Here is a 17,955-nt window from a genome sequence, read left to right as displayed (position 1 = left end):
AAGGATCTACACCGGACCCCAAGACTTATTTGCTCCAGAGAGACAAAGGGCAGGAAATAAGAAACAAAGACAAGAGGTAGAGGACAAGGAAGAAAGGTACTGGGAACCTGAGATGGGGGGTAGGGAGGGTTGGGAGCTGGGGGGTGGTGTCCTTTGGCCGGAAATGGGACAAAGGAATGCTTCTGAACAGAGAGGAGACAGAGGTGGCCCCCAGGCAATTGTCAGTTTATAAAGGTAAAATGGGAAACCTTGTATTAGGCTGAAGTGCTTAATTAGGCATGTTCATTAGGGAACCAAAGAGGGCTTTTGATTGCTTGTGATAGCTGCACCTCGTACTCAGCCTCAAAAGGAAGAAGTGGCCTTAAAAGGGAATAGATCTTACTGGCCAGCTTTAGGAATGTAATCTAATAATTTAACAATTCAGAGGGAATGGGGAAGGGCAAGGCCTACCAGGCCTGAGCTGGCCTCAAACTTTCTATGTATTTCAAGGTAGTTTCCAACTCATGATCCCCCTGCCTCAGGCACTGGATTTCAGGCACAAGTCGCCATGTCCATCTGACACTGTTTTAATGGTTTCCTGATAAGGGTGGAGGAATCAAAGCCCAAAAGGGCCACTAGAAAGGAAAATTAAAAGATTCTTGTTTAACAGGTGGGATTCTCAATAGACACCACCCAGGACAAAAGTTAAATGAAGGATTCTCTAAGTGGGACTTCGTTCATTTTATGATGCATTAGTGATCTTGGATATCGCAAGCCTACAACGTCATTTAACATGCTTCTCAACAGCGCCAAGATAAACCTTTTCTGAGAAACCATTTGGTCAAACTTTACAAATGTCCCCAGGTGAAGTGTGGTAGCCCACCACTGTTAGTGCAGCACTGAGAGGTCAAAAGACTATAGAGAAGCACTTCACTATGATGAAGAGGAGGGGGGAAGCAGAAGAAAGTGGAAACTGTACGTAAGGTTTTGTTTCAATGACTAAAGAATCTCAAGCGAGCCTGAAACTCGGCTCTCTCTCCTAACCGCTCCACAACCTACAGTGGCTTTAAGAGGATGAAGTCCAAGCTTGGTCTGGAAAAGAACACAGCATGAAAGCCTAGCTGGGCTAATTAGCTCAAAGCCACCAGCCACTTCTCTTCTGCAAGGTCACTGCAGGTTCTCTGTCCCTCCAGCGCCAGCTGCTGGCGTTATTTGGAACGATGCTAATTCTGGGATTCTGAGAAGGAAGGTAGGAGGTAGGTGAGGAAGTCCCAGGTCAGGTTTGAAGACTTTATGCACCACCACTCAGAGGCTCCACCAGCAGCCGCAGCCCGCCCTCCGCGCGCAGGATTATCTCTGGCTTCCGGCGCGGCTCCTTGTCATCCGGCAGGAGTCAGAAGCGCAGCAGCGTCAGCGCCACCGCCACCTTCATCTCGTTCATAGCGAAAGTCTGTCCTATGCAGTTCCTGAAGATGAACAAGATGGTTACTCTGACAGTGCCTAGACCTAGACAACAGCGCCTGGACCCAACCCAACCTGGTCCTGGCCACGCCTGGTCAGCGCTTCGCCTTCGAATCGCGGGTTCTGCAGACCTTTGCACATCCCCTGAGCAGAAGGTGGGAAGGAGACCTAGAACCCAACCATCCAAACTCCACCCTACTTCCACGAACAGCCCCACAATCCACCCGTCACCACAAGCCATTTGACCTCACCTGGGCCCTGCGGAGAAGGGAATAAAAGACAGAGGTGACCTCTTCTGACGACTTTCTGGGTCAAAGCGGAAGGGGTCGTAAACCTGAGAGAAGAGGCAAGATGAGGTTTCTAGGTTGCTTCTCTGCGCACACCCAGCTAGCCCCAGAAGAGGAGTGGACAGGGAGACAGAAATGACAGCTTGTTTCCAGGTTTAGGCCACACCCACTCCCCAGGTCCCAGAAATGCCTGGAGCAGCACCCACCTCAGGGTCTGGCCACACTGAAGGATTGTGATGAATACCAAAGATGCTGATGACACAGATGTTCCCTGTTGGGTAGGAGGATCCGGTCAGTACTATCTCCGATCTGCCCTAGGGACCATCACCCTACTCAGATGCATCCCATCGGCTCCTCCCTTCACCCCTGATTTTGAGGGCACCTTTAGGGATGACCCGGCCATCAGGTAGCACAATGTCCTGGGTGCAGCGGCGCAGGAGGTCTACAGCTGGAGGGTGCAGTCGCAGACTCTCCTTGATGCACATGGTCAGGAAGGGCAGCTGGGCTAGGTCGTCCCTAAGGAACACAGCACACAATTAGTCAGGAAAATCAGGACTTGGCTCAGCCTCACTGGCATCCGTTTGGATTATAACCACTTGCCTCTCATGCTTCGTCCTGTAACAAATCATATTCCGGATGAATCAAAGATGTCTGCAGGCTCCTTTGTCTGTTTGTGTCTAGCTACTAGGAACACCCTTGAACTCCTGGTGTTTACCATTCCACTTCCCAGGTTTTTGGGTTTGTTTGGTTTTTTTTTTTGTTTGTTTGTTTGTTTTTTCCAGAGCTGGGGACCGAACCCAGGGCCTTGCGCTTTCTAGGCAAGCGCTCTGCCACTGAGCTAAATCCCCAACGCCCACTTCCCAGGTTTTGATGTCACAGGGCTCAACTGAGATCCAGGACATTGGATCAAAGATTACCCGACCCCCAAATCAGAAAAGCACAGGGAGTGGGGAGCTTAATGTGAAATATTTTAATTAAAGCATACCCCTCCAAAGGCATCCTGCATTTGATAAATTGGCTGTGGAGAGTCAGGAATCAGTAATAAAAAGCCAACCTAGGCTACAGGAGATATTGCTTCAAAACTCAATTATATAATAAAAATTTTTATAAATGCAGAAATGAACATTCTTAAAGGCCTAAGAGGTTATTTAAATGAGTCTATGTACTCAAGAGCAGAGAGGCGGTGGAGGAATGGTCCAGCATTATAAAGGTGTAACTTCTGTTTGTTTATTTCTCAGTGTAGCTACGGCTGTCTTAGAACTTACTCTATAGACCAGACTGCCCTCACACACAGAAATCTGCCTGCCGCTGCCTGCAGAATACTGGAATCAAAGGTGTGCACCAACACCTCCCGGCTACTCATTCTATATTAACATTTTTAATACTATCCAATAAGCCTTAGCTGGGTTTTCCTGTCATTTGAAAATGCATTTTTATCTTTCCATACATGTATGTAATGTATATAGATCATACTCACCCACCATTCCTCTCTCATCCATCTCCCACATCTGCTAAAACCACTTTGTCCTCCTATCCAATCTCCTGTCTGTTTTGAGGTCTTTTCTGATTGAGACCTGATGAAGGTAACTAATGTTGCTTACCTAGACATGAGTGGTGTGTGTATCTGTGTGCCTCTGTGTGTGTGTGTGTGTGTGTGTGTGTGTGTGTGTGTGTGCATGTGTCTGGGTGTGTGAGTGGGTGTCTGTGTGTGTGTGTGTGTGTGTGTGTGTGTGTCTGTGAATCTGTGACTGATAATCCTTTCCCAAGACTGGTTTCACAGGGCCCTGCAAAATAAACAAATGTTCACCACTAACTGCATCCCCAGTCAACAACTTTACTCTGCTTAGAAGAATGAATATCCACTAAAGTTAAAGCCAGAGTCCATGCAAAGAAAACTGATTTTTTTTCTTTTTTTCGGAGCTGGGGACCGAACCCAGGGCCTTGCGCTTGCTAGGCAAGCACTCTACCACTGAGCTAAATCCCCAACCCCCTTTTTTTAAAACATTTATTATGTATATGTACATTGTAGCTGTCTTCAGACACAGCAGAAGAGAGCATCAGATCCCATTACAGATGGTTGTGAGCCACCATGTGGTTGCTCGGATTTGAACTCAGGACCTCTGGAAGAGCAGTCAGTGCTCTTAACCACTGAGCCATCTCTCCAGCCCAAGAAAACTGATTTTAACAATAAAAGAAGGCCCACCTACCACTCATTAAAACTTGTTACAAAACCACAGTAATAAAAATGAAAATATTTTCAGAAAAGCTATGTTACTGATGAGGCCTGTGGAATAGAAGACTAAAGCAGGCAAAAGAAGAAAGTCCACACACTGCTCAAGTGAGGTTAGGAGGAAGAGGTTAAGAAAACTAGCAATTGGCAACAAAAAGAATTAAATGCAGTCAGAAAAAGAATCCCAGGAGGGGAGAAGTGGAGGCAGGGGGATGGAGGTCAAACTCAGTCTCAGCTGAAGAGTAAGTTGGAGGCTGTCATGACCCAAACAAGCAGCTGTCTCGATAAACAGATAAATAAAACAAATGCTTGCACATCAATGGTGCACACCTTTAAACCCAGCACTTGGGAAACAGGCAGGCAAATCTCTGTAAGTTTGAGACCAGCTTGATCTACACAGTGAGTTCGAGGTCAGCCAGGGTTACACAGTATGACCCTATCCAAAAATAAAACAAAACAAAAAATATTGGCCCCTCCAAATACAGGGATTCTTTCAGTTACATCAGAAACACTAAAACTGTAAGTTAATGAAAATATCTATCATTCCAAAGACTTGTCATTTCTTCATGGTGAGGCTATCAAAATCCTTTTTTCCCCTTGGTATTTGGTTTTGAGATTTGTTTATTTCTTTGTTTAATGTCTATGAGTACGGTGTTGCTAAGACATCAGAAGAGGACATCAGATCCCATTACAGATGGTTGTGAGTAGACATGTGATTACTTGGAATTGAACTCGGGACCCCTGGAAAAGCTTCCCTGGTATTTTGAGATATATAAAATGTTACTAAAAACTACACAAAGATACACCATGGGATTTCACAAGGATAGAAGAGGAAGTGTCGTCTGTGAACTACAAAAAGAAAATTGGTATAAAAGCCAGAAGGAAATTCACGAGGGGGGAGGAAGAGAATCAAGAAAAACAAATTGAGCTTTAAAACTTCATAAAGAAACTTAATTTGCGAGACACCGCCCGGACCTGAAGGGACCTACTGGATAAACAGTTCTCTGCACTCACATCCCGTGGGAGGCAGAGCTAAACCTTCAGAGGGGCAGACATGCCTGGGAAGCCAGAAGAGACTACACTCTGCCCACATTTCTGACTCCAGAGGAAAACATCTAACGGCATCTGGGACCCCGGTGCATAGAGGCTCCGGGAAAAGGCAGTGTAGGCCCTACTGGTTGCTGCTCTCGTGGAGAGCTCAAAAGCAGCCCCCACGAGCAACTTGAGCAGCAGGACCACAGGTAAGACCAACTTTTCTGCTCCAAGCTACCTGCCTGGTGGACTCAGGACACAGGCCCACAGGAACAGCTGAAGACCAGTAGACAGGAAAGAGTGCACGCCTGAAAGCAGAACACTCTGTTCCCATAACTGGCTGAAAGAAAACAGGAAAACAGGTCTACAGCACTCCTGACACACAGGCCTATAGAATGGTCTACCTACTGTCAGAAATAGCAGAACAAGGTAATAACAGAGACAACCTGATGGCGAGATGCAAGCACAGGAACCCAAGCAACAGAAACCAAGACTACATGGCATCGTCGGAGCCCAATTCTCCCACCAAAGCAAACATTGAATATCCAAACACACCAGAAAAGCAAGAGCTAGATTTAAAATCACATTTCATCATGATGCTAGAGAACTTCAAGAAAGACATGAAGAATTCCCTTAGAGAAATGAAGGAAAACATAAATATAAATAAAAAAGTAGAAGCCTATAGAGAGGAATCACAAAAATCCCTGAAAGAATTCCAGGAAAACACAATAAAAATGGTGAAGCAATTAAAAATGGAAATAGAAGCAATAAATAAAGCACAAAGAGAAACAACCCTGGATATAGAAAACCAAAGGAAGGGACAAGGAGCCGTAGATACAAGCATCACCAACAGAATACAAGCGATAGAAGAGAGAATCTCAGGAGCAAAAGATTTCATAGAAATCATTGACACGGGGTTGGGGATTTAGCTCAGTGGTAGAGTGCTTGCCTAGCAAGCGAAAGGCTCTGGAATCGGTCCCCAGCTCGGAAAAAAAAAAAAAAAAGAAATCATTGACACAACAGTCAAAGATAATGCAAAACGGAAAAAGCTACTGGTCCAAAACATGCAGGAAATCCAGGACTCAATGAGAAGATCAAATCTAAAGATAATAGGTATAGAAGACAGTGAAGACTCCCAGCTCAAAGGACCAGTAAATATCTTCAACAAAATCATAGAAGAAAACTTCCCTAACCTAAAGAAAGAGATGCCCATAAGCATACAAGACGTGAACAGAACTCCAAATAGATTGGACCAGAAAAGAAATTCCTCCCATCACATAATAGTCAAAACACCAAATGCACAAAAGAAAGAAAGAATATTAAAAGCAGTAAGGGAAAAAGGTCAAGTAACATATAAAGGCAGACCTATCAGATTACACCAGACTTCTCACCAGAGACTATGAAAGCCAGAAGATCCTGGACAGATGTCATACAGACCCTAAGGGAACAGAAATGCCAGCCCAGGTTACTGTATCCAGCAAAACTCTCAATTAACATAGATGGAGAAACCAAGATATTGCATGACAAAACCAAATTTAAACAATGTCTTTCTACAAATCCAGCCCTACAAAGGATAATAAATGGTAAAGCCCAACATAAGGAGGTAAGCTACACCCTAGAAAAAGAAAGACACTAATCGTCTTGGAAACTAAACAAACAGAAGAAAAGCACACAAACATGATCTCATATCCAAATATGAATATAACATGAAGCGATAATCACTATTCCTTAATATCTCTCAACATAAATGGTCTCAACTCTCCAATAAAAAGAATTAGATTAACAACCTGGATACAGAATGAGGACCCTGCATTCTGCTGCCTAAACACACCTCAGAGACAAAGACAGACACAACCTCAGAGTGAAAGGCTGGAAAACAACTTTCCAAGCAAATGGTCTGAAGAAGCAAGCTGGAGTAGTCATTCTAATATCGAATAAAATCGATTTTCAACTAAAAGTCATCAAAAAAGATAACACTTCATATTCATCAAAGGAAAAATCCACCAAGATGAACTCTCAATCCTAAACATCTATGCTCCAAATACAAGGGCACCTACATACCTTACTAAAGCTCAAAGCACACACTGCACCTCACACAATAATAGTAGGAGATTTCAACACCCTACTCTCATCAATGGACAGATCATGGAAACAGAAATTAAACAGAGACATAGACAGACTAAGAGAAATCATGAACCAAAAGGACTTAACAGATATTTATAGAACATTCTATCCTAAAACAAAAGGATATACCTTCATCTCACCACCTCATGGAACTTTCTCCAAAATTGACCATATAATTGGTCATAAAACAGGCTTCCACAGATACAGAAAGATAGAAATAATCCCATACATCCTATCAGACCACCACGGGCTAAAGCTGGTGGTCAATAACGAAGGGAAGAACACTCACATATACATGGAAGTTGAACAATGCTCTACTCAATGATAACCTGGTCAAGGAAAACATAAAGAAATTAAAGACTTCTTAGAATTTAATGAAACTGAAGGTACAACATACCCAAACTTATGGGACACAATGAAAACTGTACTAAGAGGAAAACTCATAGCTCTGAGTGCCTGCAGAAAGAAATAGGAAAGAGCATATACCCCCAGCTTGACAGCACACCTAAAAGCTCTAGAACAAAAAGAAGCAAATACACCCAGGAGGAGTAGAAGGCAGGAAATAATCAAACTCAGAGCTGAAGTCAACCAAGTAGAAACAAAAAGGACCATAGAAAGAATCAACAGAACCAAAAGTTGGTTCTTTGAGAAAATCAACAAGATAGATAAACCATTAGCCAGACTAACGAGAGGACACAGAGAGTGTGTCCAAATTAACAAAATCAGAAATCAAAAGGGAGACATAACTACAGAATCAGAGGAAATTCAAAAAATCATCAGATCCTACAAAACTTGAAAATCTGCAGGAAATGGACAATTTCCTAGACAGGTACGGAAGTTAAATCAGGAACATATAAACCATTTAAACAACCCCATAACTCCTAACGAAATAGAATCAGTCATTAAATGTCTCCCAACAAAAACAGCCCAGGTCCAGAAGGGTTCAGTTCAGAATTCTGTCAGACCTTCATAGAAGACCTCATACCAATACTATCCAAACTATTCCACAAAATTGAAACAGATGGAGCGCTACCGAATTCCTTCTATGAAGCCACAGTTACTCTTATACCTAAACCACACAAAGACCCAACAAAGGAAGAGAACTTCAGACCAATTTCCCTTATGAATATTGACACAAAAAACTCAATAAAACTCTAGCAAACCGAATCCAAGAGCACATCAAAACAATCATCCACCATGATCAAGTAGGCTTCATCCCAGGCATGCAGGGATGGTTTAATATACGGAAAACCATCTACGTGATCCATTATATAAACAAACTGAAAGAACAAAACCACATGATCATTTCATTAGATGCTGAGAAAGCATTTGACAATATTCAACACCCATTCATGATAAAAGTCCTGGAAAGAATAGGAATTCAAGGCCCATACCTAAACATAGTAAAAGCCATATACAGCAAACTAGTAGCTAACATTAAACTAAATGGAGAGAAACTTGAAGCAATCCCACTAAAATCGGGGAGTAGACAGGCTGCCCACTCTCTCCCTACTTATTCAATATAGTTCTTGAAGTTCTAGCCAGAGCAATCAGACAACAAAAGGAGATCAAAGGGATACAGACTGGAAAAGAAGAAGTCAAAATATCACTATTTACAGATGATATGATAGTATATTTAAGTGATCCCAAAAGTTCCACCAGAGAACTACTAAAGCTGATAAACACCATCAGCAAAGTGGCTGGGTATAAAATTAACTCAAATAAATCAGTAGCATTCCTCTACACAAAAGAGAAACAAGCCGAGAAAGAAATTAGGGAAACAACACCCTTCATAATAGTCCCAAATAATATAAAATACCTCGGTGTGACTTTAACTAAGCAAGTAAAAGATCTGTACAATAAGAACTTCAAGCCTCTGAAGAAAGAAATTGAAGAAGACCTCAGAAGATGGAAAGATCTCCCATGCTCATGGATTGGCAGGATTAATATAGTAAAAATGGCCATTTTACCAAAAGCGATCTACAGATTCAATGTAATCCCCATGAAAATACCAATTCAATTCTTCAGAGAGTTATACAGAACAATTTGCAAATTCAACTGGAATAACAAAAAACCCAGGATAGCTAAAACTATCCTCAACAATAAAAGGACTTCTGGGGGAATCACTATCCCTGAACTCAAGCAGTATTACAGAGCAATAGTGATCAAAACTGCATGGTATTGATACAGAGACAGAAAGATGGACCAGTGGAATAGAATTGAAGACTCAGAAATGAACCCACACACCTATGGTCACTTGATTTTTGACAAAGGAGCCAAAACCATCCAATGGAAAAAAGACAGCATTTTCAGCTAATGGTGCTGGTTCAACTGTAGGTCAGCATGTAGAAGATGCAGATCGATCCATGCTTGTCACCCTGTACAAAGCTTAAGTCCAAGTGGATCAAGGACCTCCACATCAAACCAGATACACTGAAACTACTAGAAGGAAAAGTGGGGAAGCATCTCGAACACATGGGCACTGGAGAAAATTTCCTGAACAAAACACCAATGGCATATGCTCTAAGATCAAGAATCGACAAATGGGATCTCATAAAACTGCAAAGCTTCTGTAAGGCAAAGGACACTCTTGTTAGGATAAAATGACAACCAACAGATTGAGAAAAGATCTTTATCAATCCTACAACTGATAGATGGCTTATATCCAAAGTATACAAAGAACTGAATAAGTTAGAGGGCAGGGAGACAAATTACTCTATTTAAAAATGGGGTTCAGAGCTAAACAAAAGATTCACAGCTGAGGAATGCCAAATGGCTGAGAAACACCTAAAGAAATGTTCAACATCTTTAGTCATAAGGGAAATGCAAATCAAAACAACCCTGAGATTTTACCTCACACCAGTGAGAATGGCTAAGATCAAAAACTCAGGTGACAGCAAATTCTGGTGAGGATGTGGAGAAAGGGGAATACTCCTCCATTGTTGATGGGATTGCAGACTGGTACAACCATTCTGGAAATCAGTCTGGAGGCTCCTCAGAAAATGGACATTGAACTACCTGAGGACCCAGCTATACCTCTCTTGGGCATATACCCACAAGATGCCCCAACATATAACAAAGACACGAGCTCCACCATGCTCATAGCAGCCTTATTTATAATAGCCAGAAGCTGGAAAGAACCCAGATGCCCTTCAACAGAGGAATGGATACAAAAGTGTGGTACATCTACACAATGGAATATTACTCAGCTATCAAAAACAATGACTTTATGAAATTCATAGGCAAATGGAGGGAACTGGAAAATATCAACCTGAGTGAGGTAACCCAATCACAGAAAAACACACATGGTTCGCACTCATTGATAAGTGGCTATTAGCCCAAATGCTTGAATTACCCTAGATGCACAGAACACATGAAACTCAAGACGGATGATCAAAATGTGAATGCTTCACTCCTTCTTTAAAAGGGGAACAAGAATACCCTTGGCAGGGAATAGGTAGACAAAGTTTAGAACAGAGGCAGAAGGAACACCCATTCAGAGCCTGCCCCACATGTGGCCCATACATATACAGCCACCAAACTAGGTAAGATGGATGAAGCAAAGAAGTGCAGGCTGACAGGAACCGGATGTAGATCTCTCCTGAGAGACACAGCCAGAATACAGCAAATACATAGGCGAATGCCAGCAGCAATCCACTTAACTGAGAACGGGACCCCCGTTGAAGGAATCAGAGAAAGGACTGGAAGAGCTTGAAGGGGCTCGAGACCCCATATGAACAACAGTGCCAAGCAACCAGAGTTTCCAGGGACTAAGCCACTACCCAAAGACTTTACATGGACTGACCCTGGGCTCCAACCTTATAGGTAGCAATGAATAGCCTAGTAAGAGCACCAGTGGAAGGGGAAGCCCTTGGTCCTGCCAAGACTGAACCCCCAGTGAACGTGATTGTTGGGCGGAGGGTAGTAATGGGGGAAGGATGGGGAGGGGAAGCCGATGTAAAAGCTGAGGGGGAGGGGTTAGGGGGATGTTGACCTGGAGCCCGGAAGGGGAATAACAATCGAAATGTAAAGAAGAAATACTCAAGTTAATAAAGATGAAAAAAAAAAAAAAGAAACAATTTGTGATGTGAGATATAATTAATTAAATGAAGATGGCCAAACTGAGCAAAGGTGTTAAGGCTCTATAAGCCAACCTGAGTTACACAGACACACCCAGTAAGAAATGCAGCACTGACCATGCTGACCAGAAGCTATAACAGCAGAGACTACCACAGTCACCATTCAATCTCCTCAGGCTCTCGGTCCCTCAGCAGCTCCCGCACCTCCTGAAGGCAGCTCTCCTGGTATTCTGGGTGCCTTGCCAGGTTGTACAGGATCCAGGACAGTGTGCTGGCTGTGGTGTCATGGCCTGAAGGGTAGGCAGACAGGCAGATTTGGGTCTCTGGCCTGTTTTAGCACAATGGGTTAGTTGAGTCCAGACAGTAAGGCTCCAAAAAGGAATGGATAGAAAGAAGGGAAGGATTCTAGGTCTCCCCATAACACCTACTTGGGATTGGAAGACCTCTACCTCCTCTGTAAGACCTACACAGGGACTCTCATCTCCAAACATGAAGGTGTCAGCCTCTGCCCGGATGTCCTCATCTGACAGCTCCTTTCCATGTTCATCCTGAAGATAAAACACGACCCTCAATTCATACTGTGTCTGAGGCGGTGTTCTGACCACCCATGTGTTTGAATGCTTGGTTAAACAGAGTGGCGTTATTAGGAGATATGGCCTTAGTGGACGAGGTGTGGCCTTGTTAGAAGAACTGTGTCACTGAGTAGATGGACTTTGAGGCCTCCTTATGCTCAAGATCTATCCACTTCAGAAGACAGTTTTGTCGTGGCTGCCTTCAGATGAAGATGTAGAACTCTCAACTCCTCCAGTCTGCTCACTGCCACACTTCCCTCCATGATAATACACTGAACCTGTGACACTATATGCCAGTCCCAATTAAACGCCCTTCATAAGAGTTGCTTTGGTCATGGTGTCCCTTCACAGTCATGAACCTCTAAGACAGGAGGGAGAACACAGTGTCTGATGCCCACTGTGCACACAAGGTTCCTCCTCTCTCTTCCCCACAGCCTGCTTCCATTTCAATGTTGTGGTTTGCCCTGAAGTTATCTGTATTTTGATGCTAATTCCACTGCCCAAAGGACAGCTGCCTAGTCACTACTCAGAACTCAGGTGACTTCACCAGAACCACCTCCCCATTGAATTTGTAAAGTACAGGTGAGGGGCAGGTACAGGATAGAAGGAGGCCTGTCATTGGAGGAGGAGGAAGGATGGGTGGGAGAGAAGTTTGAAGGAAGAGGAGGAGACTAAGACTGGAAGGAAGAGACAGGAGGGAGAGAGGGACAGATAAGCTGTGGGAAGACAAGGTGGCAGGTGACGTAAAGATACTGCTCTGTGTATTTACAGGTTGTTATTAATGTTCCTAGGGATGGATGGTACCGGGTTTTGTATGTTTAAGTGGGCAATTATATCTTATCAATTGGATCTAAGATTACTGTGTTGTGTGTTCTTTATATGAGGGTTTGAGTGTATGAACGTGTGTGGCTGGGATGTGTTTCCGCCCAGATATCTAACAGATATCTTGGCACACTGTGGTGCAGACCTAGCAGGGTAAAAGAAAACTCTACTTTATATTTTTATACTTTTACAACAACACATTTCTTCTTCCACTTCCTGCCCACTGTTTGCTCTGTCAGCAGAGCCTTCAAGAGTCACAGCTAAAATGGACCCCTGTGTGCTGCCTAGATTGAAAAGCACAGTCTGTAACTCCCCAATACCTCCTGGTCAAGTCCAGCTTCTATCTAACACTAACCATGAGGGTTCCTGCAACCCACACCCTACAAGAGCCCACCTTGGCCAACAAGAGTACATCGATGAAGTCCAAAGTCTTAGACTTAGACTTAGTCTTGGACTCCAAGAACTCATCAACGCCTTGGCTGGAGAGAAGTCGACGTCTCTCCCTGATGACAGCATCCGTGAAGCTGTGCACCAGGTCACAGGCCTTGCGGAAGCGCCATCCATCAGCAGTGCGGTAATACAGGAAGTCCAGGTACAGGAAGAGCTGATATGACCTTTTTATGGTGAGGGAACTCAGTTCCAAGATGGCAGAAATGTATTCACTGGGAGACCTGCAAGGCAAGGAGGAGAAAGGAAGCAATTAGCACACAGTAAAACTCCAGCCAGAGGGGTTGGGGATTTAGCTCAGTGGTAGGGCGCTTGCCTAGGAAGCACAAGGCCCTGGGTTCGGTCCCCAGCTCCGAAAAAAAGAACCAAAAAAAAAAAAAAAAAAAAACTCCAGCCAGAGTCCCAGGATTAGGACCCATCCAGGAAAGGGCAGCCATGACACACAAACTCTCTTTCCTGCTCCCCACAAGTAGCCTCCTGACAGGGATCCCTGAGTAAATATGGGCATTATTTCATCCCCTCATTCACTCAGCAGCTGCTCCTGCTTTTCTTCTTCTTCTTCTTCTTCTTCTTCTTCTTCTTCTTCTTCTTCTTCTTCTTCTTCTTCTTCTTCTTCTTCTTCTTCTTCTTCTTCTCCTTCTCCTTCTCCTTCTCCTTCTCCTTCTCCTTCTCCTTCTCCTTCTCCTTCTCCTTCTCCTTCTCCTTCTCCTTCTCCTTCTCCTTCTCCTTCTCCTTCTCCTTCTCCTTCTCCTTCTCCTTCTCCTTCTTCTTCTTCTTCTTCTTCTTCTTCTTCTTCTTCTTCTTCTTCTTCTTCTTCACCTCCTGTAACTCTGCTCAGGCCCAGACCCTCCTCTCCAACTCCCTTGTATCCTGTATCTCCCCAAATCTCCTCTACTGATTAGATTGCCCAAGGTCACTGTGACTAGGAACCACCCTCCTATACAGACACCTTCTCTTATGCTCTGGGAGACTCAGGATGGAGTTCATACCCTTCCAGTTGGGCACTCCACATCTTTAAGATCTGGCCACTTTCTGGAAATGGTGGCTCCTGACTGTGATCCCAACAATTAGGAGGTGAATTCAGGAGGATCAGAAGCTCTACATAGGGAGTTCCAAACCAAACTAACTACAGACTGGGACCCTGTCAAGGAGAAAAGAAGGGGATGGAAGGGGAAAAGAAAAGGAAAACATATGGGCTGTCTTAAGGTCCTATTCCACGGCTGAGACAGGGACTCACTCCTGACAGTTGCTGTCAAAGCCAAAGAGGCATTTCAGCAGACTGTCCAGGGTCATGAGGCTGATGTTCTCAAACATTTCCAGACGGACACTGCCTTCCAGGCATAGATGCTTCCACTTGGCCTGACCAGAGAAAGAACAGAGATGGGGATGAGTCTTTGATCCTTGAGCTCCTTCTCAACACTAAACACCAGAAAAGAGCCCTGATACCAGGGAAAAACTAACTCTGACAGGAGCAGAAGATGTTACTGTAGCAGATGAAGACATTAGGTTAGGGGACAGAAGCTTTGAGTCTAATTCTATCTCTGTGTGCCCTTGCTCAGCTTGCTGCCTTCTAGGTTGGTCAAGTCTTCCAGCACAGCTACAATGACATGACTCATTACCCATAAAGTACCCTGCATTGTTCTCTCTCCCTTTTGTGCAGTCTTATTTCTTATAAACTGGGAAAAGATGGACAGGCCACTCTGACCTTTCATTTAATCATACATATTATGACAGTCATATTCATCTCTACAACATGAAAATTACATCAACCAATTAGACCATGGAACTGGCACAATATTTCATATGCAGAAGGTGCTCACTAAGGCTGAGTGGTCATTATCATTGTCCTTGGCTCTAGAAGTTGCTTCAGGTTTCTATAAGTCCTCAATTCTCAGTCTTTACAGTGAGTCCATGTAAAGTTTCTGCTTTCTCCATTTCAAAACCAGGATTTTCCATACTTGACAACCACAGTGAACTCGGCTCTATACAAGACCTTAGGTTTGGTTTGGTTTTAAAATGAGTTTTGAGCATATTCACCTGTAGAGGGCCGCAATAACATTCGCAACCACTAGTTGGCGCTGTCTTCCACTGCGCCCCACGTGGTAGGTCAGGATAGACTCCGCCATTACAAGATGGCGCCAACCTTCACCGCGCCAGCCGGCCCCCCTTTCAGGTAGTTAACTGTGCGCATGTGCAAGAGTGCCTTTGTGCCAGGTCTTTGCCCACTCCGGGGCGTGCCTTATGAGATCATGGGTAACAACCAATCAGGTGTGGGTGCGCTGCACGAGGGTTTTATAAGCGCCCCATGTTGGCGCGGCGTGGCTTTTCCTCTTCTAAGATTAATAAAGTGGTCACAGTAAGGATTTCTAATGTCCGCGTGCTCCTTGCCGGCGAAAAGTCGCGCGTGGGACATTCACCCATTCTACAATAAACTTCTCCTTGAAGGAGAGGTCATGTTGATGAAGCTTGGACTGGCCTATGATAAACAATCTTATTCCTGAGTGTCCCCAGGTAGGCATTAATAAGTGTGTCGTCATGGCCACCTTTAGAGCATTGAAGTCTCAATTAGTATCTTACACAGAAAGACCTACTTCTGTAGTCAACCTCAACTGTTGGTTGACTTTCCGGGGATTGTGTGAGGAAGAGTAGATTCTCATCTGCTCTGAACTCATCTACATGCTAGGAGCAGGACTCCAGGGTACCGTCCTGATCATCCTTTTTTTTTCTTATTCAGGTTTTATTCATAATCATAAACTTAATTTTGCCACCCAGCTAGACTTGAAGGGAAAAGAGGAAAATATGTAACCCATGGAACTTCATTGTGAGCAGAGACTGCAGGGTATTGCAAGCAGATGGGGTGGTAGTGGTCTCCTAAGCTACAGAAGGAATGGCTTGAAGGGTAAAATGCCCACAAGTCAAAAGAAATTAGAGATATTCACAGTCGGAAATGGTGATCTTGTTGGTCTTGCCATTCCTGGACCCAAAATACTCCATGACTTCCACAGTGTTCATGCCTTCTGTCATCTTCCCAAGGACCAAATGCTAGCCATCAATCTACTCCGTCTTCATAAAAAACTGGGAAACATTTGTGTTTGGTCTGGCATTTTCCCTGGACAAGATGCCAGGACCTGTGTGCTTCAAGATGAAGTTCTCATCCTCAAATATCTCTCCGTAGATGGACCTGCCACCAGTGCCTTATGGCGTGATGTCAGCACCCTGATACATGAATCCTGGAATAATTCTGTGAAAGGAGGAACCCATATAGCCAAACCCTTTCTCTCCAGTGCTCAGAGCACAAACGTTTTCTGCTGTCTTTGGACCTTTACTGAAAATAGCTCAAAGGAGACTTTGCCCAAGAGCTCACAGTCAGCCATGATATCCAAGTACATGGTGGTGTTGACCATGTCTGCAGTAAGTGGTGAATAGCAGCAGCAGCATCTGAGAGCCCCTGATCACCTTTTAAGTACAGATTACTATTCTCAGTTTAAAGATGGGGAAACTGAGTCACTAGAAGAAAACTAATGTCCCTGAGACCATGGAACAAAACCTTACCTTCAGACTCCATCTGTATGAAGCCACAACTTTTCTGCAGTACTCTGTGTGGGACACTAGGTTTGAGGAACTCACGTGCATGATGTTCACACTCTGGTTGAAAATCTTCACATAGGGCTTCAGGATGTCAAAGTGGAAGGCAGGTGTCAACCGCGATGGCAGTTCCACTTGTCACCAGAACTCAGAAGTAGCCCATCCCCTGGGAAGGCAGAAATGTCAGTGGGCAAAGGTGGAACCTTTGTTTGACTCCAAGGTATCCTCTGCTACTCACCTTGAAATACTCACCCAGCCAGGGCTTCAGGAATCCATAGAAATTCATGTCTTTTGGGGCCACCAAAGCTGCCATGAAGGAGGACAATCAGGGGCCAGAAAGAGAAAGTCAGATGAACTATGGGAAGGGTGGGGACTCCCATCCCCAGGGCTTTCCAATTCCCCTCCAAAAATAAGGCAGAAAGGGGACAGGGGCAAAGGAAGCATGAAAAGGAAGGAAGTAAAGCAGGACCAGACCACGCTGCAGCACCAGGGAGAGCAACGGTCACCTGACAGGGCACAACATTCCTCAGTACACTTGCACATGGCTAATACATGGTCCACCATGTCTTCCACATCTGAGACTAGAACAAACAATCTACAGGCATTTGCAAAGACTTACAAAACCTCATCAACTGTGGCTCTCTGATATGTTCTGACACATCCTGGTATGTATGACAGGGGCACATGTTCACATGACCTGTCATAGAAAAACACACATGGCATTCCATGACATGCCACAGCACAGTGTGTACCAGTCAGATGTGACCTGATTGTGACCTTCAGATAATCACAGATTGGCATTTAAATATAGTTCCAGTCAAGTCCAAAATGGGAACTAGATATGTCTACAGACCCATCTAGCTCTCTCCGCTATGGACGAAGTGTTCAGAATTAAGGGCTCCACTATTCTCAGAGACATGTATCCACCATTAAGTATGGGGTTTGCCCTCTCCAGCCATCAGGCATCCCCAGGGACCACCAGACACAGTTGACCCTTCTGGACTCTGGTGCATCTTTCCCTTCAGTTCTTTGCATTCTAGCTCTGTCTCAAGTCATCTCCAGCTTGGGTCACTTCTACTCAAAGTGACTAGGGCAGCTGAGATTTACTAAGATGGGGAGATGGGAGGAGAATTCACACTGTGTTACATGCCTCTCACAACGTCAACTCTTCAACCAGGAGATACATATCTTGCAGGAATACCATGAATTGCAATGACTATTACAATTTTTCATGGGGGAAAAATTGGAAGTAAAAAAGCACTATAGTGCTGGAGCCACTGTCGCCAATCTCGCGCACGCTACTGCTGCTGCTCAACCATCATCACCCATCGTGCACT

At 44.3% G+C, this 17,955-nt stretch overlaps 1 protein-coding gene and 1 pseudogene across 1 annotated transcript; both read right to left on the bottom strand.

Moving 5' to 3' along the window:
• Positions 1-1,255: 1,255 nt before the first annotated feature.
• Positions 1,256-16,736, bottom strand: LOC148004466 (cytochrome P450 4F5-like). The gene is given in 9 exon segments (XM_087559374.1): positions 1,256-1,445; positions 1,692-1,774; positions 1,934-1,998; positions 2,110-2,243; positions 11,353-11,482; positions 11,656-11,740; positions 12,981-13,257; positions 14,271-14,392; positions 16,661-16,736. Coding segments are annotated over 9 exon segments (1,077 nt in total). The 5' UTR covers positions 16,667-16,736; the 3' UTR covers positions 1,256-1,270.
• On the bottom strand, positions 15,959-16,437 carry Ppia-ps4 (peptidylprolyl isomerase A, pseudogene 4; annotated as a pseudogene).
• Positions 16,737-17,955: the final 1,219 nt, after the last annotated feature.

This window comes from Rattus norvegicus, chromosome 7 (assembly GCF_021556685.1).
Source record: "Rattus norvegicus strain SHRSP/BbbUtx chromosome 7, alternate assembly SHRSP_T2T, whole genome shotgun sequence".
Taxonomy (NCBI): Eukaryota; Metazoa; Chordata; class Mammalia; order Rodentia; family Muridae; genus Rattus; species Rattus norvegicus.
Note: the sequence above shows the minus strand (reverse complement) of the source record. Positions and strands in the feature narration are given on the sequence as shown.